This window comes from Taurulus bubalis (genome assembly GCF_910589615.1).
Source record: "Taurulus bubalis genome assembly, chromosome: 6".
NCBI lineage: Eukaryota > Metazoa > Chordata > Actinopteri > Perciformes > Cottidae > Taurulus > Taurulus bubalis.
This window is the reverse complement of record NC_136594.1, coordinates 26,716,759-26,741,713: the sequence shown is the minus strand read 5'-3', so window position 1 is coordinate 26,741,713 and position 24,955 is coordinate 26,716,759. Positions and strand designations below refer to the sequence as shown.

The window sequence follows — 24,955 nt, the reverse complement described above, 5'->3', positions numbered from 1 at the left end:
GAGTGAAGGGAGGGAAGAATATTTACATGGGACTGCATGCAGGCAACTACTTTATGCTGCTGGGTGGCTTAACCTATAAACAATATACATATGGATACGGAATAGAAACAAACAAAGTATTTATTGACAATATCTTTAAAATATGTATTGATGTCGTGGCACAAAAAGTAGAATATTTGCCACTGAGATGTAGTGGAACAGAAGTATTACAAGTACAACAACCTCAAAATTGAAATTCCAGCACTAAAATTCAGGATTATGTTAAACAAAGGAAGTTTGAAGGAGATGTTTTCACGGCAACAGGAAATAGATATTAGAGAGGGATTCATGACCTGTTTAATGAACCTGTACATGTAAGGAGCATCTCTAAGTCCAACATCTGATACCAAAAGATAAACCTAACCCTCTCCTAAGACATCGCACTGGTTTAAAGTCAGCTACATTCATACGGTCAACATAAAATAGATATTTGGATCCTGAGACCTTTAACCCTATGTATCGCATTGAGAAATCTTGTTTATATTTCAATTGAAAAGCATCAAACTCTCTATCTGAGCTTACGATCTCCATCTGCAGATGGGCACCATTGTGTCTACAGATCGTCCGTGTGCATCCCTGGGGAGCTTCCGCATGAGCCACAGACTGAGTCACTTTTTTACAGATATGAAGTGAGTGGATATGCTTGTACAGTTTCTTCAGCCTGTAACCTTGACCTTGCTGGGGCCTGCAGGGGAGGGCTTTGTGTGACGAGAGTGGCCGGATCACTTTGAGCCCCGACTTCCCTCAGCATGCGACGCTGCAATGCAGTCTGTCAGTTGACCATTGATTGTTCCTTTCTTCATTTAGAGCAATCAAGTGCTGGGAGAAGTGGTGAGAAAGGGCTATGGGGCCGGCGGGTCGGCAGAGTGCGTTGATGGACTTTGAATTTAAATCCATCCTGATTGGCCGTACTGTGTGAACCATGCTGTCATTTCATTTCAAACTTGGGCAGACTGTAAAATGCTGTAAGAAGGATCTATGTTCAGAGACACTACTGGGATATATATATATATATATATATATATATATATATATATATATATATATATATATATATATACACATACACACATGTATAAATGTATATATATGTATGTATACATACATACATACATACATTAATACATACATACATACATACATACATACATACATACATTAATACATACATACATACATACATACATTAATACATACATACATACATACATGCTTACATACATACATACATACATACATTAATACATACATACATTAATACATACATACATACATACATACATACATTAATACATACATACATACATACATGCTTACATACATACATACATACATACATTAATACATACATACATTAATACATACATACATACATACATACATACATGCTTACATACATACATACATACATTAATACATACATACATCAACACATACATACATTAATACATACATACATACATACATACATACATACATACATACATACAGGACATGGGGATGTATGTATTTGTTAATAATTTCTCTCTGCTGTGCTGTTTCTGTCTTTTAGGATCCTTTATGTCCGTGACCAGTGGTCTCCAGAAGGGCTCAGGAGGGGGGCTGAGTGATGAAGCCCATGGAAGGACCATCTGGCCTGAAGAGCGCTACCTGACTCCGGCCTCTACACCGGGGCCACGGGCACCTGGTGAAGTTGGCATGGAACGCCTTGGTAGTTTGCCAGATATGGAAAGATACCGCTCGTGTTTGGACGGGCCCACTCAGCATGGAGGTCCTCTGGCTGGAAGGTTACCAAATGGAGCAGAGGAAGTTCAAAGGGCAGCTCAGCTGGAGCTCTAAGTCCATCTAACTGAAAAAGGGGACGCTTTTCAAGAATGAAGCCATCTTGTAAAGAGATGAATCCTCAAACAGAATGAGTGAATTAATGTGGTGATGACAAACACAAAATGGAGACTTGAAAAGTTGAAATGTTGAAACGTTCTGTTCCCATAAAAAGACCAACATGGACATTTGCCATATCCCATTATTTTCTGTCTGTGGCATTCAAGCCACACATGATCCTACTAAGGACATAGATCTTTAAAAGAATATACAATGATCAATTCATGAAGATTTTTAATCATTTCCTAAAACAGCTAGACACTGCAGATTTTTGTAAATGGTACTCAAACAGGAGTATTGTTGCATTAGTGAGGGTTTCTGACAGGAACCTTTTGTATATGGGAAAGATTCTAAATATATATGTATGTTCATGTTAATGAAGGGACGTGTCAGTATAATGACATCATTCACGCATGTCTTTGTACTTTTGTTTAATGGAGCTCTATAATGGAGAGAACAAAGCAAAATCATAGGAGGTTTTCTATTGACCAGAACAATAGAGCAAGTAGAATATCCCATGACTAATAATTTTTGTGCGTTTCAGGGGTCTAATGTTGCTATTAACAGAGAAACGTATCCTCATTCAGCGGTTTAGGGACGCTAATTAGATCAAATAATTAGAAAAAGAAATGAATAATAGTCCCATTATCTGCTCCTGGTTTAACTGTATTACTTGCATGTCAAAGCAAAATCCTGTAGGTTCTTAGGATATTAGAAGGTACCGTCCTGAACTCAGTGAACTACTCCTCTCATGTGCCTCCCACTATCGCACACCTCCACAGCGCATCGGCCAAGTGGTGAGTCAAATATGTGAAGTGCCTACCACTGCTCTCACAATGATGATCACATGGAGCCTCACCTTATCTCATACGTTTGAACTCGAGATTTCTTTTTACTCTCCGAGCCTTAACTCGGCAGCAGTGTGGAAGGTGTGACGCACAGAGGCAGCGCTCAAAGAGGCGTGACGGTTTGCTTTTTTTTTTTAAACTGGAGTGGGTTGATATCTTTTCAGTCCATCTCAGCCTTGGGAAGAATGTATGCTATCATCCGACTTAAAAAAAAAAAGGTCCTTGCTGCCCCCAGGGTGGATGAATTAATTAGACCTCTGTGTTCCTTACGTCCACCAGAAAGACCTGAAGTACTAATGAGCTGATGCCTGATGTGGTCAGACACACTTATCCAATGTGACATCCTGACATCCTGATTAACATAATTAGATTTCTCAAAAGTGGCCTTCATCTAACTGGTTATTTGAAAGCTTAAATTCAAGATTGTTTCTTATTCATGTATCACTCTCTTTAGTCCTAATTTTAATTTTCTCTTTTGATGTTTAAGGCCAACTCAAAACATCCTACTTGCTGTTACGGAACAGCGTAATGTGCATTTTCACCGCACTAAATCCATCACTACAACAACAAAGTCATGCAAACTCACCAGTGCTCTGAGTTCCTCTCCTGTATCAGAAATACTGTCCTCATTCTTTGATTAATAGTCTGCTCTACTTTGCCGTCCATTTGATTTGATTGGTGGAACTTAAGCAAAGATGTTTCACATTAAAGCCCTTCCAGCAGCTCAGTAGGAACAAAAACAAAACAAAAAAGGAGAACCTTAGAACTGGCACGATTCAGGAACAACAGGTTTGGACCCAAAAGCAGATGAGGAGATGAAAAGGCAGCAGGTAGAGTTCAATGATTTAATGAGGAAAACAACCTGCAGCTGGGAGTCCCAAAAAAAAGAAAAAATAATGAGAAAACCAAACAGTAGGAGCCACGCTGGAACGTAGGAACGAGCTACTGAGGCAGACGACCTGACACTGAAGGCACGGTCTTAGCTCACAAAGAACTAATTAGCTAATTAACATTGTGGGTGAAAAAAGTCATCACTGATGGGGAAAATATGTCTTCCGTTCTATGAACATGGAGACTTAACAGCTTCATGTTGTCCTTCGGAGACGCTTCATTGTCCAGCTCATTCCGTGCCCCCTCAATGTTTTGAGTTGGCCTACATTTGTTAGGAGCAGTTATCTGGAGACTGTACAGTATGCACTAGCTGTTAATAGAAGAGGGATATTTTCTGAATGTGATCCAGCTGAAGTCGTCGACAGCCTAACGTCGCTGCTGTCTAATGGGCTCTGATGGCTGGATGCTGGCTTCAAGGACTGTGACACAGGGAGCCGGTCCGATCAAAGCATCATCCGAGGGAAACATGGTAATTCAAATGGTAATGACGGGGTTGAGGTAAATGTGTTTAGACGTTAGCAGATGTGGCAGGTACTGTATCTCCAGATGTCTTCATCTGTCCCCGGCGAGTCTTTGCAAGGATGACTCCATACACAGATGGGGCCTGCCAAGAAACAGGAAGTGATTTATTTTGCCTCTGCAAGTACTCTTGGTTCATAAAACACATGGACAACTCTTGCAGGGCATTGCCAATGGCAGACAAAAAGCTGATGTCTGTTCGTGCAGAGCCGGTGCCAAAAGTCAACAAGAATGCAGGACAGTTTGATTTGCCCACATCTTTCGTACCGAGCATGTAATGCCTGTCTCATTTGTTTTAGGAAAAATGTAAAAAATACTTAAGGGGCTGTTTTATTTTGATTCCACAGATTTCTCCTTCACAAAAGGCTTTACAGCTGCCATCAGTCTTCAAACGTTAGGACCGCTCACAGAGCAGTAATCTTTGAAGATGCAGCATCATCTTTAACATCACACAGCACAGAGTGATACCATTTGGAGAGGTGTCATGGGGTAGCAGAGCAACACAAATCGCTCAATGACTACTTCAGGTGCTGACACTTCTGGCTTTGAAAACTCCCTTTCGTGCATGCAATTTGGATTTAAAGCTGTTCCCTTATTGGAACAAATTAGGTAATGTTTCATGTATGTATTTATTTGTTGGGCTGTACGTTACCCCTACCCTGTTGACATTAATAGAACCAGAGACCACTGACTAAAAGGAGCTGTGAAGAAAGAAAGTGGAATCGTCTGTAATTGGACACTTTTGACCCTGAGCGCCCGACTGACGTGTTTTGAATCGAAACCGCACCACTTTATCTCTGTGTCATGACTCAAACTGGTGGTGCTCCATTTATGGTTAGATGTAGCTTCATGAATCACCAAATTTAGTATTACAAATGCCTTAGAAACAGTATTTAGTATGGACACCATAGCTGTGACCCAAAATCCACACTACATATTAATTCTACACCATGTGTGCTACATAACAATCAGCATAATAAAATGTTTTAAAAGGTGGAAACTGCAATTTTCTTTTAAATCTGCATATAATTAGTATGGGTCTGTAGAGTATAGCTGCTGCTGTAAGACTGATCAACCTCACTACAAAGACTGTCTTTGTATCCATCTTTCCATCCACGGCCAAATGACCAATCTATCGTTATGTATAGTTCCGTTGCTACCTTCTGAGTAATAATATAGCAGAAAACAACGATCATTTATGTAAAGTTATTGAGGAGTATAGTCTACCTGAGCAGAGCATGAAGTCTCTCTCCCTCTGTGTGTGTTGTTATCAAAGCTTGTTCGGCTGCTTTCCCCACCAAATCACTGCTGTTTTTCTTTCACTGTTAGCACTGTTAGTACTGTTGGCGCTGTTAGCATGGCTAGCACTGCTAATCGCCATTTTGCTTCAGCCACCTTCTGTGTGTTGTCATCAAAGCTTGTTTGGCTGTTTTCCCCACCAAATCACTGCTGTTTTTATTTCACTGTTAGCACTGTTGGCGCTGTTAGCATGGCTAGCACTGCTCGCCGCCATTTTGCTTCAGCCACCTTTATGTTTGCTTGTGTCGTCAGAGGTTAGAGCCATGTGCAGAAAGTCCCGGCGAAGACCATCCATTTTTAATGATAACAGACAATTGAATGGCCGTTCTCAGTTGTTATCACTATTGTAATGCAGGTCAAACTACACCTACCACACTGTGACGGTGAAATGTAACATTGTGACAAAACTATTTGGTAAAAAGATCATTAAAATAAGTGCATAAGTCAAGTATCAAAGGTATGGTAAAATAAGCCTGGTTTCTGGACACAAAAAGCTGAGTCCCGTGTGAAAGTGTTTGTTTGACTCATCCACCACCTCGACCTTCTTTCTACACAGACTTCGTCCCTCTTTATGCTACATCACCTGACTTCCTCTTCTGCTCCCGTCGTGATAACTACGACCACTAGAGGTCAGAGTCGTCCTCTTGTATCCGTATCGGTGATTAACCACGTGAGCAGATGATCACGGCCTTCTGAACCTGACTAGAAGGTGTGACAGGCCCGTTCTAACCCGTATCTACGGGAGTGATAACTGCTGGCGACGCCCACTCAATCAGCTGATCACATTTGAACGTGTGTTCAACATGTCGTGTGAACACCTTTAGTGAAAGTGAACATGAGTGCATATATCTCAATCAAAATACAATGGGCTCTTCCTTTTCCTATTATACAGCCTTCCACCAGGTTTCATGAAAACTGGTCCAGCATATCCTCCTTGGAGGTAATTACACGAGCAGTGTCTATTTTGGATTGCACTCTGTAGCCTGGCTTTTGCATTACCAATTAAAATCCGTGGTGTTGATTTGCAGCACTAATGTGGCATCATGCACTTCCACTAAACATAGGCTATTAGTCGCACACTGAAATAAGCATTTTAAATGCCACATGTTTGATGAATTTACACTCATGTTTCATGGATCTTAATCATAAGTAACCACAAAGACTTTGGAGCAGACAATTATTTGCAACTTTTCTAATGGTGTTAATTAACATCAAATCATGAATATTTCAAACACGAGGCGCTGGCGTTTAGCGTTTGTCTTGCCCAGAGTTAGTAATCTACTCAGAGGTTCTGCAGCACGCGCACACACACGGAAAGACATAACAGCTCACGCACACACATGCCCTACACAAGCCCTTTAGAACCTTGGCAGCTTACAGAGAAAAAAATATCATTGTGTGAACTTTACCACCCAGCAAGATAAGAGAAAAATTGAAAATAATGAATTCCAGCTCGAGTTCTAAATAGCATTGTTTGTAGTGTACTTCTTCAAGCAGCAGCATTTGTGCAAAGGCGGTGGGAAAATGCATTGATCATAATGAATCGTAATGCGATATGGGCTCATTAAAAGATTTGTATAGTGCTATGTTCGGTCAGAGACAGGAAGTGCGTTGGCTGTTGTAAAGGAAGAGAAGAAAGGCTCAGTTGCTGTTACTTTTGAACATTGAGTATTCGGCATCCTAGATGTCAATTTAGTGGGCAACACATGTTCTGTTCTTGAGTTTTATTCTGATACACGAGCAAACGGATCAGGAAAAAGACAGCGGCTCAACAAAAACAACAAGCGCCGCGTGTCGAGAAGCAGACGTCCATCCATCTCCTGTTCTTCTTTGTGCTATTCGGGGTCTGTCAAGGCTATTTTTACCACGCTGTGTCTCCGTGTTGTATCCGACTCGCGCAATTAAGTTGACCGGCCATCTCATCTGCTTCTCTCAATCACCGTGAGCGGCTCTTGAAAAACACCTTTTTCATCTTCACTTTCAGGCCTCTTCCCGTGGTTTACAGATTGCCAGGGATTCAATTTGTGCCACAGAAATGTCCGATGAAATTCTGAACCTGATCAGTGGGTGAGATGGGACTCTCTGCCTCCTAGAAGGAGACTTCTGACTGCCTTGCAACAGCTGCCTGAATCGCCCTTGTCGATCTGAATTGCTACGAGGGGTAAGGAAGCAGATAATATATAAACACCACGGCCAGCAATTCAATCCTTGTGCCTCAGACCGAGTATCTGCAGCTACATCTCCATGAACTCCATCCAGCTAGTTTGACTTTTTCAGATATTCTAAATTAAATGTAACTCCTTGTTCTTAATACTTAACACGTAATACTCTCTGTGTAGGGTATACATTACATTTACTCCCATAAGTGTCACAAGTGTCCGGACAAAATCTGATCTGTGAGTGTGCTCCACCTTGCAGCTCAGCCTCTAGCTGCGCTTCAATACTCTCCTAATAGTCTGCAGTGCTCCTTTCTCCCACAAAGCAGTCACCTCGATCACCATCATTCACATGTGTCAATCACATCACAGGGCATTGGAGCAGCAGCAGTGATGTCACCAGCTGGAGCAGGTAAATACAGTGCACTGATATTTGGGAAGAGAAACTAGCACTGCAGTATAACTTACAGCGATACTAACCCAGGCATATGCTACGCTTTTGGTTCTGATATCTGGTTCCAGTTTGAATCCAAAATTAGCAGCCTGAAATTATTTCAGCTCCAAAGCTAACACATTTTATGTCCTTTCTCCTGGCTCCCATTGGGAAAAATCTGGAAACAGGCCTCTCATATTATATGGCGCTGACAACTTTGCTTGCAGCACATTATATCAGCTTTAGTTCCATAATTTGGCGAGTAACTTGTCAGAAGACCGAAGTGAAACTCTTGGCTATTGTTTCGTTAATGTCCTCTCTGCAAAGAGCTGTCAGTGACTGATTGTTAAGGACATAGTTTGACATTTTAGGAAATACGATTCTTTGGTATCTTTCCAAGAGTTCTATAATAAGATCAATACCACTCTCATGTTTGTGCATTAAGATCGGAGCTGGAGCCAGGAGGCGATTAGCTTGGCGTAGCATGGGGACTGGAAGCCAGGGAAGCAGCCCGGCTCTTGTCGCAGAAGGTAATGTTGCCAGTGGAGACGTTGCTGCTGCAAAACATTTCAAACCGGTTTGATAATAGGCCAAACACCGGACTGGATCGTGTACCGAAATGTAACACTTGGTGTCCCACATGCGGGCGCCCTCTCTCTCCTTCTCGACTGCACACACGCTAACGTTATGGGTTGCTACAGGCTTGCAAAACACCGGCTGGCGGAACCATGTCAGATCTCGTCATCCCGAAACTTCCGAGTAAACACATTGACTACAATTTGATCAATTTCATGGTGCCGGCCTCGGTTCGGCAGTAAGTTGTGCACTGCCTGTCAGATACATTCAGTGACGGGTCGTCAATCTAAACAGAATCACAAAGTTGTAGCTATTTTATAATTTCATTGTTTTTCACAAATACACTACATGTACTATAATTATTTTTCCCTATTAGCTTATTTTCTCATTGCACAGCTCATTGCACAGCTCCAGCTCTTGTCTGTTCCTCAGCTTCTGGCTGCGCGCGAGCGTGGCTTGTCAGCTGTTAAGCAGAGCTTATCCAATCACATTTCACCTCTGTTTCACTATGGTAGAAAAGCGTGTTGAACTACATCGTGACGGCCTGCTAGGAGGGTTCTGTACGTGTGATTCCTCACAGGGACAAGGATCATCAGCAGCACTCTGAATCTGCACACTCAGGGTGCAGTAGGTGACGGTATGCATCTAGTCAAGTTGGTTGCGATCTTCCATTTAAACTGAAGAAGAAGAACTTTCTTCATACTTTCCCTTTGGACACTGTATAACACTTGGACCTGCTGTCCTCCCTGCGCTGTGGCGCATCTCACCTTGCTTGACCACCCGAGGCGCGATGGAAAGCAGGTCTGGAAAGCAGATCTCGCTGTTAGCTCGCAAGCTAACTAGCGCTCGCGAGGGGGGGGGCTGTTAAACAGCTGATCCACTGAAGCGCAGGTAGAAAATCCACGGCCCGCCACTGGATACATTGACTCCATTAGTCCGTTGATAAACAAACATAATATGAGGTTCATCACATTGGCGTATTGCTTATTACTAATACATTACAAGCTAGATTTAACACTGTGACATATAGACTTTTTAACTTGCCAGAACACGTCATAATGACAATTCCATTTCAGCCGGTTTGCAAAAAATGTAACTGGCATGTGTACGGTTTATTTTCTTTATGCCCATTCACAGACATCTCCCTATGACTATTTGCATTCTGCCATGCTACAATCTGTCCAAGGATGGAGGTATTTCTTCAAGAGAACGAGCAACTAATCAAGTCACTTCCAGGTTACGTCAAATGTATTATTCTCATTAGATGTTGAAAGGTCACCAACTAAGTAGGTCAAAGTTTGAAAATGATTGAAATGCAAAATACAAGCGGCAAATAAAGGCAGAGGAATCACTACCAGAAGGTGTGTTTGTTGAGCCTGACCTAAGCTGTGAGCAAGCTTCAAACAAAGAGCTTGTGCTTATGGATGGATGGAATGGTCAAACACAAGACCTTCACACAGGATACTTGTGTCTGTGTCCAATGTTAACACCAGAAGTCAACATTGACTTATTTTAAATAACATATTGAACGAACGTACTTATGTAAATCTTAAAAGTACCTTTGATCCTTAAACCATAATTGTTTCAGTGTTGGTGGGACCTAATTTTAACACATTCTGCACTACCACCGCTTAACAGGCTTGTTTTGCGTTGGGATGATAGCAGTTTGGTAAAACACACCTTCATACTACAACAGGACAGTTTAAGGGCTGTAACAGTGTTATATCTAACTTTTCTGTTAAAGAATGCCTGAACACTGTTGCCTAAGAACTGAAAACCCACTTGGACTCCAATTTGCAAACAAACCCCAGCACTGACATAACGGTTTATACCAAGACCATTAAGGGTACAACAGAGCGACCGGCAAACTACACTCCAAAAGACAGCTGGGGATATAGCTCAGTGGTAGAGTATTTGACTGCAGATCAAAGGGTCCCCAGTTCAACTCTGGGTGCCCCCTATAAGAACATTGGTTTCCCTAAAACATATGTCTTTATATAAGTGGTTCTCCAGAGAACTTCCAAGCAATCAATGAAGCCATTCTTAACAGGCTTGTAAACGTGTGAAGGGTCATTACAGTGTAGGAACGAGTGCTGTTAGCTTATTCTGTGTGGGCACTACCAGTGTGTCTCATCATCGCTGTAATAAACTCCTCCCTCTCCACTGGTATTTCCCCATCTCTACTCAAAGCAACAGCTGTTAAGCCAATCCTTAAAAAGCCTGGACTTGACAAGGACATCTAGAAAAACTTAAACTTAAAAATGCCTGAACACAATGTTGCCTCACAACTGAAAACCCACTTGGACTCCAATTTGTAAACAAACCCCAGCATCTACATGACATTTTACGGCAAAACCATTACAGGTACAACACCATGGCCCAGAAACTACACTTCATAGAACAACAGGGGGTATAGCTCAGTGGTAGAGCATTTGACTGCAGATCAAAGGGTCCCCAGTTCAACTCTGGGTGCCCCCTATAAGAAAGTTGGAAACACTAAAACATCTGTCTTTATACAAATGGCTGACTGTAAAGTTGCATAAGTTGTTCTTCAGAGAACTGCCAAGCAATCTGTCTGTTCTTAACAGGCTTTTTTTGCGTGGGCATGGCACCAGTTTGGTAAATCCCACCTTCCTCCTTCAACAGGCTAGTTTAATGGCTATGTACAGTGTAGGAACAACTGCTATTAGCTTATTATGTGTGTCTCATCATCGCCGTAGTAAACTCCTCCCTCTCCACTGGTACTCAAAGTTGCAACTGTCCTTATTAGGCTGTGAATAAATCATGGTCCTTTCATGGATTCTGTGAGATTGCCTTTAATCTCGAGATGCACCGATGTTTTTTTAGCTGATCAGCCTTCAACTGTTGACCAAGCAGTGGCGGGCCGTGGAAGATAACAGCGAGCGCTAGTTAGCTCGCGAGCTAACATCGCACCTCGGGTGGCCAGGCAGGGTGAGATGCGCCGCGGGTCGGGGAGGACAGCTGATCCACTGAAAGCGCAGGTAGAAAATCCACGGCCCGCCACTGGTACAATGTGCAAAGTCTCCTTCGCCAGGGCCTCTGTGAAGCACAGCTGTGAGTGAATTAAGACGCATTCACGCCACTTACTGTAAATTGAAGGGGCCATAAATTGAGTGGACCGTGAAAAATCACAAGTGGAAATATTGTCATTGCATGATTGAGAAAGAACTTAAGGAGAAACAGAATGGAGGGAGCAATAGGAACGATCCTCTCAGGAGCACCTAAGGGCACTTACTGAAATAAAGTGTGTGCACCTGAGGTCTCACAGGCTCGGCTTAGACTGCCCAACATATTACCCACAAAGCCTGCCCACAGGAAGACTCGGACTGCAGAGACATATACAGAATATAACTTCAGACTAAAGGAAATAATGACTTATTTGTTTTATCTTCCTGAAAGAGAGCAGGACTGGGAGCCTAGTTTGTTTATGGGCATATGCAGCCCGATGGCGAGTAAACACGGCTCATTGGAGCGTGACAGCGTCCGCCTGCCTGATCACTCCCAGGCACATACCCGAAGGACCGCCGAGCCCACACAGTGGCTTTGGTGATGTTTGTTATTTCAATGTGTCTTCCCTTGTTTTCTCTGTGGGATTGTTTTTTCAAATTCTCTCCTCTCAGCAGGATGTGTTAAGTACCAGGTCTGAAAGCACACAGATCAGACTGTGCTTGCGTGGCAATGGGATGTTCACAACCTGATTTGGAAGCTTACATTGTAATTGTCGCATTACACAACATGAGTGTGGCCAAGACACAAGGTGACTGTGAGCCAAGAGGAGGGAGAGAGGGAGGAGAGGCAGAGAGAAGCATGTACACAGGTTTAGGAAAAGAAAAGCACAAGAGATGGAGAACTGGCAAATGAAGGCCTTTTATGAATATATGACTTGTCAAATCCATTCATAGAGATGTTTACAATAAGACCCACATGGCCACACCGACATCTCAAGAGTGTTTAATAATGTAATAATCAGCTCTAAAAAGAACATCCAATCACCTCATCCAAAAAGTCTAACTCTTGCAACAAAAAAGCTCAGACAAAAACGTGTTATAGAAAGCGAGGGAAAAGAATATAGAATTTATATAACTAAAATAAATGTGGTTTTCAATTTAACTGGACAGGTCGCCAGACTATCACAAGGCTTCTTGTTTTTTACATCTGAAAGTTATAGGCTTTATAAGTATTAATACATACTAATTAAATACTAATAATATACTAATAATATTAGTTTGTTCTCTCAACAACAAATAGAAACAGAAGGCCAAAAGAATCCTTCAGGTTAATTATCTGTAAACTACTTCTCATCTCTTACGTCAGCTTGAAAAGGATCAAGGCTCTCTTCTGGGAAAACTGCTTAAAAAGCCTTTAATGGGAGGAAAGCTGTGTTGTGGGTTATAACCCAGCTCTATATTAACAAGAACAAGCTTCTTCTATGTTTTTACAATTTCACTGTGAAAGCGCCATCTGATTAAAAGCTTTGTAACCTTTTGCCAGAAGAGTACCTTTATTTCCGAGCACTCCAGATATTTAATTTTTTTTACAAAAGATATATTTATATATTAATATTGTAAGAAAAAACACTTGAACATGTGCAATTTAAAAAGTAAATCTATTTAGGAGAAGAAGAAAAAATGAAAAGGAATAGTTTTGAAAGAGTGCTTTTTCTTTCATTGCTTCACAAGATTCTCATGTGATTTCATGTGAATCCAGCTATCGTGCAAAGAAACCAAAGTGATGGACGACTGACAGCTGACAAGTCTGTTTGTATCTGAAGTTGTTTAGCAAAGGCAGGCAATATTATGTTTGAAGAAGACAAATATGTACGACATGTTTCATCACGTTACGTTACACTACGACTAGCTTTCCATTAAATAACAGGTTGGGAAAGATTTAATAGGGTAACGTGACAAAAATATTACGACACACACAACTTGGATGGCGAGTTACTTCGTTCGTATCGCCGGTAACTTCAACTTGGAGTGAAAGGATACAAAGCTGTAGGGACGCTGTCGACATCTTAACGCTGATTGGCCAAGACTCAACACGTCACATCAAAGATGTTTTATTGCGAAGATCACAACATCAGAGACTCTGTTGGCTGATCCTGATTTCTACTTGCAGTCACAGGTCTGATCAGAGCGCTCCATTGAAAAAAAAAAAATTCCTCGCGCACACGCAGCATCAGTCAAGTCGGAAATCAAAAACATTGGCAACTGGACCGGATCATATAGGCTGCGATGTTTTTGACAACTTCATTAAACAATCATAATTATTAGAGGAAATTATGGGGGCATTTTTTTGCTCCTCTCCTATTGATACCAGGGGCAAAATTATATTTCTCGGGGCAGTTTTTCCCTTTGCCCTGGTGTATTTCAGACGCTGGCCCGAGATGTGACTTTGGTGAGACAAATCTGGAGCTTGGCGGTGTATTGGGCGTTGCCATGACTATCAGAACGCAACAACCATAAATAGATTCCCTCAACAGCTAGAAAGGTGTGAGACTGTCAGCGGAGACTAGTGAGTTTATCACAACACTTCGCCATGTGATCGACTCTTCATTCATTAGTGACGAGTTCTTCAGATATATGGAGACGCTACTGTTCTCTCTGTGGGGTTTCACGTTATAATTCACCTGCTTCTGTTCCAGCAGGACATGTCCTACATGTCTGGAAGCAATAAAGCTCAAGAGTAATCTTCTTAGACTGATCGTAAATATGTCAGCCTGAATCCATCTGAGTGACGGAGCAAAGTACCAAATGTCTGACATTTTATAATGCAAATAATACTGCCCCTGTGCATGTTGTACCTGCATTTGAGCAATATGCCACAAGCCCCACGGCGAGGCTGCTCTTTGCCTCTAACCTTTTTCTCAGAGTCTCAATGTTGCTCTGTGAATACCAGATCAAGAAACATTTGTTTGATCAGTTGTATTTCTCTCTCTTCGGTTCCATAATTTAGATGTGAGTGGGTTGGTGTATCATTCTGGCATGGCGGTGTAAAAATATGAAATAGTAATATTCAAATGTTTTGGTGGGGGTTGTAGCGGTAGACCGCTCACACCGTATGCTGCTGTGTGAAACCGGGCACATTGTCTCATATTACTCAAACTTATGGCAGCAGAATACATTGAAATATTGTACCACACAATTCAACAAGTAGTGGCTTAAAAACGTAATTGCAATAATTAGGGCTAGGCACGTTAATGATTTAATCCTGCGTTAACAGCATTATTTATTTTTTTAGCATTAACACTACTACACACATCAACCGAGAATATGGAGAAAGGTACTGCACTCTTAAACGTACATTTTCATTTTAAAGCTCTACCAGACGGCATAGTTGTATAAAAAAAGCAAAGTTATTTGTAACCACTGCAAACTCTAATTGTCTAATCAGCAGAGTACTACGAGCCTGAAGGACCTTAAAGGCGTTACACAGCATTGAACTTCAAACACTAACGTTAAAAATAGTTACACTATCACTAACGTCGGGTGAATTTCATCCGATATAATGTACCTGATCAAATATACTTCTCATCGAAATATATTCAAATACAACAATACAAGGCAAGTTGAAGTACTCTTTTAGTTCTTTTATTTTACTCAAAAAAAGGCCCAAAATCCGGTGAAAAATGTGGGAATCGTCAATAAAACATGATTAAAAATATAAATAAAGGAGCTATGAACTTGTTATCTGGTCCACATGTTCCTGGAACATACGAGTCTTATTATGTGAAGGAAAGGTTAATTAATGTTAAAAGTCAATGTTAAAACCCATCCGTAAAAAATAGTCACACTCTCACTAACGTCGGGTGAAAATCACGCAAACAGCAGGAAGACACGCCCACATTCAATAAGACACGCCCACCTTCACTAACGTCCGTGAGCAGCATGAAGCTACAGAAGGACCCACGCAACTCAGACAAAAGCAACACAATGAAAATAACGTAACAACAATCGCTCGGGTGAAAATCACCTGACGTTAGTGCTCTAGGGTTAAAATCGCAACGATTGACGGCGCGTATGAGCCTCCAGACGCACCGTCGTCAGGAGAACACACAAGTTGTATGAAAACGGAGCGCACTACGTTACAACACAACGACTCATGGGTTTTAAATGTGTTTTATTTATTCCAAAACCAACATAGGAACTTGTGCCTCTTCGGGGGAGCGCTAATACCGTTTCTTTCTCCATTCAAAATTGATCGTGAAGACCGTAGCTTTAGCCGTTAAACGGCGCACTATGCGACTTCCGTTTCAACTCCGTTTTCACCAGCTTAAAAAAAAGAAAACAGATTTATATACTGTATCTTAACTTGCTAGTGCTCCGAGAGTGCCTGTTACATTGTTCTGATAACATTACTTTAAAATAAAAGCCTGCAATACACTAGTTTGTCATTCATTATTGAATTTGGCGCATAATGCAATTAATCACAGTTAATCACAGAAAAATATTGAGATTAATTAGTTAAATTTGTTCAACTTTGCCCAGCCCTATTAATAATGTTACATTCCTATAGTTACACCAGTCTCCACTCAGGCCTTTTGGCTATCGTAGTACATGCCATCCCTTGAGCCCCACTGCTAGCATGACTGCTAATCTGTATGAAGTTCTCTAGCAGCTGTATGATAAAGAACACCTGTTAAATACATCTGGTTATTTATTCACTTGTTTATTTACTGAGATCTACAAATATGTACATTGTATGTTCAGGTTCTTAAACAGTTTAGCCAGATTAGCTAACATTTTATTTGGAGGTGATGTCTCCAATGATCCCAATAGTCCATGTCGATGTGTCTTTGGGCAAGACACTTCACGCCAAAATAGTTATGATGAGTTAGAGTCCTGATGGACAGGTAACACCTTGTAGCCCCTGTCATCAGTGTATGAATGGGTGTGAACGATGACATGTAGTGTTCAAGAGCTTTCAGTGGAAGACTAGAAAAGATCTATAAAAGTACAGTCCATTTACCAATGCAACCCAGTTCACTGAGAGCTGTCAAATGTCTTCATAGAGAATGAGGGGAATCAGTATCTGAAGTGGACAGACACAAAGTAATGGTTGACAGAAAATGGATACACCGAAAAAAATACACTCTAAACAAATTACAAAGTAAAGCCTGGAATGAAAAGAAAACCCGTTTTGATCAAAACAAGTGTAGCTACAGACGTGAGTCAGTTCAACTCTGTCCAACCAAATCACATTCCCAAGCAGCTACACTGAACCACACAACTCTCCATCGACTTCACACTATTAGAAACGTATTTGTGGTATGTAAAGAAGAAATCTAATCTGGGAGAAAATACATTTTTATGACATTTTTAGGAGAGCAGCTGGTCAATTAGAGAGAAGGTAAGTGAGGGGCTATGGATGTAACAGTTCCAGGTGCGAGGATAAGCCCTAAACTGAGAAAAAAGAGGTTATTACTACTATTTTACATTTGAATTATGATGGACTCCAGTGTAATGCAAGTCCACTGGGTCTAAACAAATGGGATTATAATTGTTAATGTTTTTTTAAATGTTTTTGGGGATATAGTTAGTGTGTAGGTTGTGTTTGTAACATTAGTGAGTGTGGAGTAACGGTACAGCTGTGAAAGTAGCAGCGCAGTTCACAAATGCTCCAACTCTTAAAGACCGTTGATGTAAACTTTGCAACAGACGCAAACAAGTTTGAACTTCTTATTTCAATACAAATAAATATGCAAGAACACATCAGGGGCATAATGCATTGACTTAAGCATGAGGTTTCCCATGTCTCCTACAGCATGTCTTATTTAGTAAATTATGGTCCATTTAGAGTCAAACAGACCATAAAGCAGGGTATGCTTTAGGGCGGGGCTACAAGGTGATTGACAGGTTGCTACCATGGCATTGTCCAGTCTGGAAGTTGGCCGTGTTTTTGTCTTTCAAAGGATGTCTTCGCCTCACGGAAAGTAATTGTAACATATTGGTTGCCTAAGAAATGTCTTCTTCAGTGTCGTGTTGTATTTAGCTCAACCCTCTGCTGTCACTTCTGGTTGCAAAAAGCAAGATGGCAACGGCCAAAAGGGCCGTTCTTGATGCTTCAAGATGGCAGTCCATTAACCAATGGGTGACGCCACAGTGACTACATCCACTTCTTACACGCAGACTAAGATGATGACATTTTAAATTCAGTACAGTCCTCAGCGGCTGTCGGCCTGTGTGTAAGTAATGTTTTACTCATTCTTGTTTCCCTGTATTTGACTCCTGTGGCCAATGTTTCATGAGTCACAATGATAACCTCCAATCCCGTCTGGCATACAGGCTGCCAGTAAAGTGGGATGGTTAAAAGACAAGCTTTGTAAATGCCTTAAAGGTTAAATATTAAGAGCAAGAGCGAAGGCCTTATCTAAGCTCCGTGGCATGTTGTTGACTCATCTGTTTATTTATACAGAAACTCAGATTGTAAAGACCGAGAACGTCTGTTCCTGCTTATAGCAGCAACTCTACATATTTAATGCAAGATCCTGTATTCTCGCACGCCTCGAGTTACTTGTTTGCGTCGACTGAAAGAATAGGGGCAAATGGTTTCAGCAACTCAAACAGGGCCGCTCAATAGCAATGCTTTATTCTGAGGGTAAACACAAATTGGCCGACGCATGAGAAGCAAACAAATAAGCGTGGAAAACATTTTCATAAGTGAACATTATTTTGTATCGCCCCTTGCCTCCACTGGTCAGGTCACTTTTCAGTAGTCTGCCGAGCCCACAGAAAAGCACCTGAGGCACAGGACAGAGTTTGAGTCAGAAGCGAAGTGGAGGGCATGGGAGCTGCTGGTACGCATGGGACTGTAATGGGCTTTGTTACAGACGGGACTAAGTGGTGTGGGCAGAACGCGGAGCCGCAGCCGTGGAACGACAGGACATCGGCTCACTGAAAGCACTTTGAGGAGAAACGTTCACTCCTTTTTTTTTTCAGGACGGCAGATTTTGGAGGCCAAAAAGACGCTTTCCCCGTTTCATTGCCTTGGATTCTCGGTCCACGCTTATTATATTTTGACTCTGAAGAAGCAGGCGTGTCGAGATATCAGCGCCCGCGGCAAATGAATACATTTGAACTGTGCTCCAGTGCTTTTCTGCCCAAAGACTTTCTTCGTACCATGTTAATTAAAGTTTAAAGCAATAATCTAAATTGCATTTAGGCTTAGATTATCTCTTGGGGATTGAACATAAAATAAAGCATGTGTCGTCTAGGTTCTGATTCATGCTCAGATTGAACACGAGAAAAACAGCTTTTGTCCTTTTTTTTCTCCTCCCACATCCAGTATGTGTTGTCTTTGAAGAATGCATGAAATGCTGCATAAAAGGCAGCTGGTCAAACAAGAGATAAAATGCGTTGGACCAGAATGGGGTTCAACAGCACTGCCAGCTATAATGTAGCAGAAAACACGCTGCACATTATTAATGCTTTAAAGAGACGGCAGGGACTCCATTGGAGATTTCTGCCCAATTGAAGTTCACATAAATGAACATCATGACATGACATCACTCATTCGGTCCTATTCTGTGGTCGCTTAATCTTTGGATTTTTAGATCATTGGATTGACATCAAAGGGTCGTCTGTGTCACTCATGAAGTTGTACAAGCTAAGGCCTGTAACATAAACAGGTGGGCACCAAATAAGCATTGAGGTTTGACACCTGCAGCTGCTGCTCATGTGATTTGGAAATATGTGCCGCGTTTGAACAACTCCCTGCCTGCTCTAAGGAGTCTGGCGTAGGTGCGATATGAAATGATCATTTTCCTGTCCTAAATAAAGGCATTCACAAGAGCATCTACATATGCTTACACTCTTAAAATGGCACAAACATTTGACGTCACATTTTGTGAATAAAAACATATTTGCATTGCGTCACAGATGGGACAAATATATTTTTTAAACTAAACTAACTAAAAACAATCCTTAATCATGAATCCTGCAGGAATAAAAAAAAACACATTTTATAAATCAGTTCTTTTTGTCATTATTACAATTGAATTATTGTATATTCAAAATCCGGCTCTATTTTTCACTTCTCCACCATGACAGTGAGTGTGTGTGTGGGGGTATTCACGATTATTTTAATGATGGAAATCCACAACGTAAGGCCTTAACACGGCGGAGGCGGGGTGACAAAGAAACCGCATGAAAATGCTAAATACTTGCCTGCCACTATTATACGTCTAGGGGTTTTATTGTGATAGGTCAGAACAGGAGGGGTGGATCTGAGCTTCCACAGTGATGTTTTATAATCCTCATAAATAAAGCTGTGACTCAACCTTTTCGGCATAACTTGATTGGTTCATTCGCAGTGTCGAAAGCTCAGAAATATTGACCTCATTCTGGAAACCCCTTTTTGGTGGCGTAATATTCACTCGCTGTGTGAAAATATCCGTGACCTCAACAACAGTTCTAACATAGTCGGCCCCTGGTGTGTAAAAGCCCTTTTACACAAGCAAGCGCTTTTCATTGCGATTCGCGATCAATGACAATACTTGATACCGTCTGGAGCGCCTGTAAATGTGATCCTCTCATTGCTGCCATTACGTCCAGATGATCTCAGGTCATCGAGCAAAGAGAGGGGCCACGAGCTGGGGGCCGCTCTGCAGGCCTGGCTTTAGGAGAGAGAAAAGGGAGGAGGGCTGAAGCTGCTTCACCTCTCCCACAACCCACAGCACTGCAGGAGAAGCCTGCCCTGTGGTCAGAGCTGCTGGGTGCTTAATGCAGAAAGTCCTGATGAAGAAGGCCTCTCTCTCCTCTACGGGGGTCACTCTCTCAACTACAACAGCAACAACACGCCCTGACCAAAGCTGCATGCAGGTCTAATTCAGATCTAATCATAATTTAACAATCTGGTTTGTTTAAATAATGTCAGTTGGTAGAATAGCACCACTGTAATGTTTTATTATTCTGGAACCAAATGTTGCTGAAAACACTAGTGACACACACACACACACACACACACACACACACACACACACACACACACACACACACACACACGCACACACACACGCGCGCACGCGGACTCATTGAGACAGCGATGCTCTCTCGTGAGGTGGCGCGTGCCCACCTGACTGCACGTTGGGACCCCGCGGTGGATGCGTGCGATGCTTAGAGTGGATGATGGGTCACTTACACTGCTGTTCTGGCCGGACCAGTGCACCATGGCCTGGTTGTGAGAGGAGTCCCCGGTCAGGGCGAACGTGGAACTGTTGAGTTTGAGCTCCTCCGGCTTGGGACCGGCGGCTCTGCGCTCCGCTCCGCTCCGGCGCAGCGCAGAGCGGGTCACTCTGAGTCCGGCCGCCCGGCGCGTGTCCTCCCCCGGGTCTTGACTCTGGGCTGGACCGGCGAGTCTGCTTTTATTATCATCATCATCATCATTATCATTATCATTATCATCATCATCACCACTGTTCCTTCTAGCGCGCGCGTTGGAGCCGGTGGCCCCGGCGCGGGTCTTCTGCTCGCCACTGGTTTCGACATTAGAAACTTTCATCTTCTCCAACTCTCTCCCGCCGGTGTCTCCTTCACCGGGCCGCTCGTCTGTACTCCTTTGCAGCGTCGGTTGCGCGTATTCCGCCCGGTTCTCCGGAGCGCATTCGGCGGAACCCGCTGCGCACCGGAGACGCCGACTTTCGGCGCTCGCCGCCCCGGACCTCGCTGCCCCGTCTCCGGGTCCAACAACTTCTCTCTTTAATCCGGTTGTGGACTCGCTTGTGTCGAATTTCAGCCGTAATTCCTGTGCACGCCACTTATTCCCAGGTTGGCACGACCTGCAAGTTATCTCTGCTTTGGCAGCATGGAAGAAACAGAGCATCATCAAAAGCAAAAAGCGAAACGCACTGTGCCACTTTGGGCGGAATCTGACCTCCCTCTCCATCGCTGGCGGCAGAGGAGGATGCTGAGGATGCAGGAAGCTCTTCTCCCCTCACTCTTCCCGCTGCCTTTTTCGGGTGTAAATTGCCGTTCGGCGGTGGAAGAGGAAGTGCTGCGCAAGTTGTGGCGTTGCTCAAATGCAGTGTTGTAAAAAAAAAAAAAAAAGTGCTCCAAGTTGAAGGATTTGATCAAATGAAGCCCTGCACGCAGGGGGGAGGAGCTGATCCACACAGAGATGGAGGGTAATGCTGGACTGACTTTCTCCATATTTGTTATTTCCCACCATATGGTCGGTTATAATTAAAGCAGTCAGTAATATAGTAATTTCATTCTTTTATTTCTCCTCACAGCCACATTTTTTGCGAAGCTATTTCTGCTACTTTTTTTTCTTTCTCTCTCTCTCTCTCCTGATGCAGATTTGATCACCATCGTGCCTTCGGGGAGAGTAAATCGCTTCATTTTGCAAATGAAACTGCATAATTTCCTGTGATGATCCTGTTTGGATTCAATCCTTTTAGGTCTGAACAAGGCATCCAGTAATTGCAACATATTACAGACTTTTTAAATTGCCCATTTCTGAAACTAGGGCCCTCTTTGTCAAAACTCTACAACCAAAACAACATAAACATGAAATAAAAAATTAAAACGTCCCTCGCAAAAGCAAACAGACAAAACAAGTCTTGTTTTTTAAACAGCATGGTTCCACATGTCAACTGCACACTGATGGGCTGCAACATTATTATCTAAAGTCTGTGTAGCGTGGCGTTAATGTGAACACAAAAGGTTTATTCATCACACACAGTTACTAAGACGAGAGCTATAAGGCAAAACACAGTTTGTCAAGCAGTCAATTTAGATACTTTGGTTTATTGTGATTCCATAGGAAGTTTTCAGTGGAAAGAATGCACATGTATCTGTTTATGTTATTTATTTGTCTCATAAATTCATCAAATTTGTATTTGATGGCTCATTTTCCACAAAACTTATAATAAAAAAATCAGTTTCATGGTGATATCTGTTAACATCATCTGTCCTTAACTGAAGATGACTTGAGCATAGCTTCTGTATTTGACTGCTAACTCAATACAGCATATTGCAATTACAGCCCTCTAATATAGTTTTATTGAAACTGATATCATTGTAAAGTTATTCCTAACGATGTCACCATTCTCTGGTCATTCACATCGTTATCTGACCGGTTGAATCTGACATGGCTCACTCGTACGAGCTCAAGGAGGAGAGAGTAGAGTTAAGAATATATCTATACTAATATTGTATGTTATTATATAATACATAATAATAATATATACTGTAGGCTCCATGCGTTAGTGGTTTCAATAACTGTGCCACAAGCTTCGTCAATAACAAAACACTGTAATATTCCCAAGTGCATGTCAGGGATGGCAAATCTATGACTTTTTAAAGAGCAATACAGAATCCAACAGCCCACAAAGGAACACAGCTCACACCTCTATCTGGAGGCATTTACCACCTGAACTTGCATCCTCCGGTTGATGCGATGCTCTAAAGACCAGCGGAGGGCAGCGCTGGAGAGCTGTGAGGTGAAGCATGCAGCCCGGACTACATAATGATTTTTTTAAACACTTTGTGAACAAAGAGACACCATGTTTATCGCTATAATTTCGCCTCAACAAGCAGCCAGAGTGTCTCGGCCGATAGCAACGAGTGTAACTGGTGGAAACATCAAGGCTGGAAGTCCATCCCTTTGATATGAGCCCTGCAGCTCTCCGTGTCTAATGACTGTAGGTTATGGTGATTGCTGATGAGCACAAAGGGATATACAAATGGGCACAGACTACTACACCAGCTGGCTGCATTCAGGATGCTGCCGACGGGGAATAAAATGGACAGATTGGGCCTCGGGAGCTGGTTCATTTTACCACAAGGAAAACTATCTATAAGCTATAAATTAAGATTAAAGAGTAAAGGGTTATATAATTAGAGTGTCATGCATCCTTTAAAAAACAAATGTTTCCTCCTAACACATGTTGCATTGTGTGTTCTGAAGTGTGCTGGATGTAAGCACATTGGTTTTTAATTAGTCATATATTCATAATGACCCATCTGTGGTGATTACAGCTCAATACTGCTCATTTTGCCACGTTCAGTCTCCCCTCTGTGAATCTGTAATCCTGCATTTTATCTCCTTATGAATCATCATGAGGTAATTGCATTCCATGTATGTTTTTTATAATTATAACATTGGTGAAGACTATATGAATTACATAGAAATTACACTAATGATGAAAACAACTAAAAAACATCCAGTTTTCTTTGAAAATGTGAACATGCATCATTTAGTTGTATTAACATCCTGGTTTCTGTGTTAAAGTCAGCACTATGACAATCTGGGGCGGTGACCTGATCCCTTGTTATGGCCAGGGAGCCATCTTTGTTTCTGTCAGAGGGGAGGTAACTGTTCCAGCTGGTCGGGCAGAGCCGTCAAGGGCAGGTTATGTCTCAGCATTGGTAGGGACTCCCCTTTTTCCACAAAAAATGTGGCTAGAGCTGCAAAAGCTATTTGATATCACAGTTTATAAAGTTGTATATATAGTCATATTATATATACAAAAACTATAGTTTGTTGTATTTATGAAATCATAGAACAAGAATAAAGACAATTATTGACATTGTATTGCTATATAACTATCAAACTCTTATAAAGAGGAGAAAAAAAATACTGTCATGTGTCGACTATGAGAGTACACAAAACTATGCAGACCCAAAGTCCTATCAATATTTGTGGCTAATCTGGTAGGGTGCTCGTCCTTGGACTGCAAGCAGGTTTGATCCCCACATGAGGTTTATATTTTAAACGCATATTCTTTGCAACGTTCACACTGAGCGTCCTCACTACGGACTTTTAGATCACCGCAAACGGAGGAGGACGGATCCGTTTTTACTCGCGGACGCCTTGTGTCTCATGAGCCGCCACTGAAACAGCAGCAGGAGTGGAGTTTACCGCGCCGGAGTCGCGGGTTGCCGACCCCGCTTCCTCAACCTGCTGCATCTCTTTCTGCATGTCAAGAATCACGTCGTGTTCCTGACTCGCCACTTCAGCCAATTAAATGACAGCATCTTGTCTCGCGGGCTCGAAGGCGCATTGGAAAACGTGGGCGACGAACATAGTATAGATAAGAATACAAATACGTTTTCAAATATATTGTGCAAGATATTTTTTCGTATTGGTGGGGGCCATTGTGTCTTTCCCAAACTTTGGTGGTGACTAGTCCCTATGGACCCGATGCAAACCTACGCCCTTGAGAGCCGTGCCTCCATTGCGCCGTGTCAGGCGTGACAGGAAGGTCCGGCTCCTCCATTATCTTTCTGTTAGAAGGAAAAGAAATCAATCTGGATTGTTTGTGTTCTTTAATACTTTTTGGGCGGCGCTCT

At 42.2% G+C, this 24,955-nt stretch overlaps 1 protein-coding gene across 1 annotated transcript in view; it reads right to left on the bottom strand.

Moving 5' to 3' along the window:
- sorcs1 (sortilin-related VPS10 domain containing receptor 1) overlaps positions 1 to 21,742 on the bottom strand; it is a gene marked incomplete at its 3' end in the record, with an annotated part of 151,907 nt that extends 130,165 nt beyond the window's left edge. Inside the window, exon 1 of the mRNA XM_079220231.1 lies at positions 20,802 to 21,742. Coding sequence (XP_079076357.1) covers positions 20,802 to 21,545 — 744 coding nt within the window. The 5' untranslated portion in view covers positions 21,546 to 21,742. The remainder of the gene's footprint in view (positions 1 to 20,801) is intronic.
- Positions 21,743 to 24,955: the final 3,213 nt, after the last annotated feature.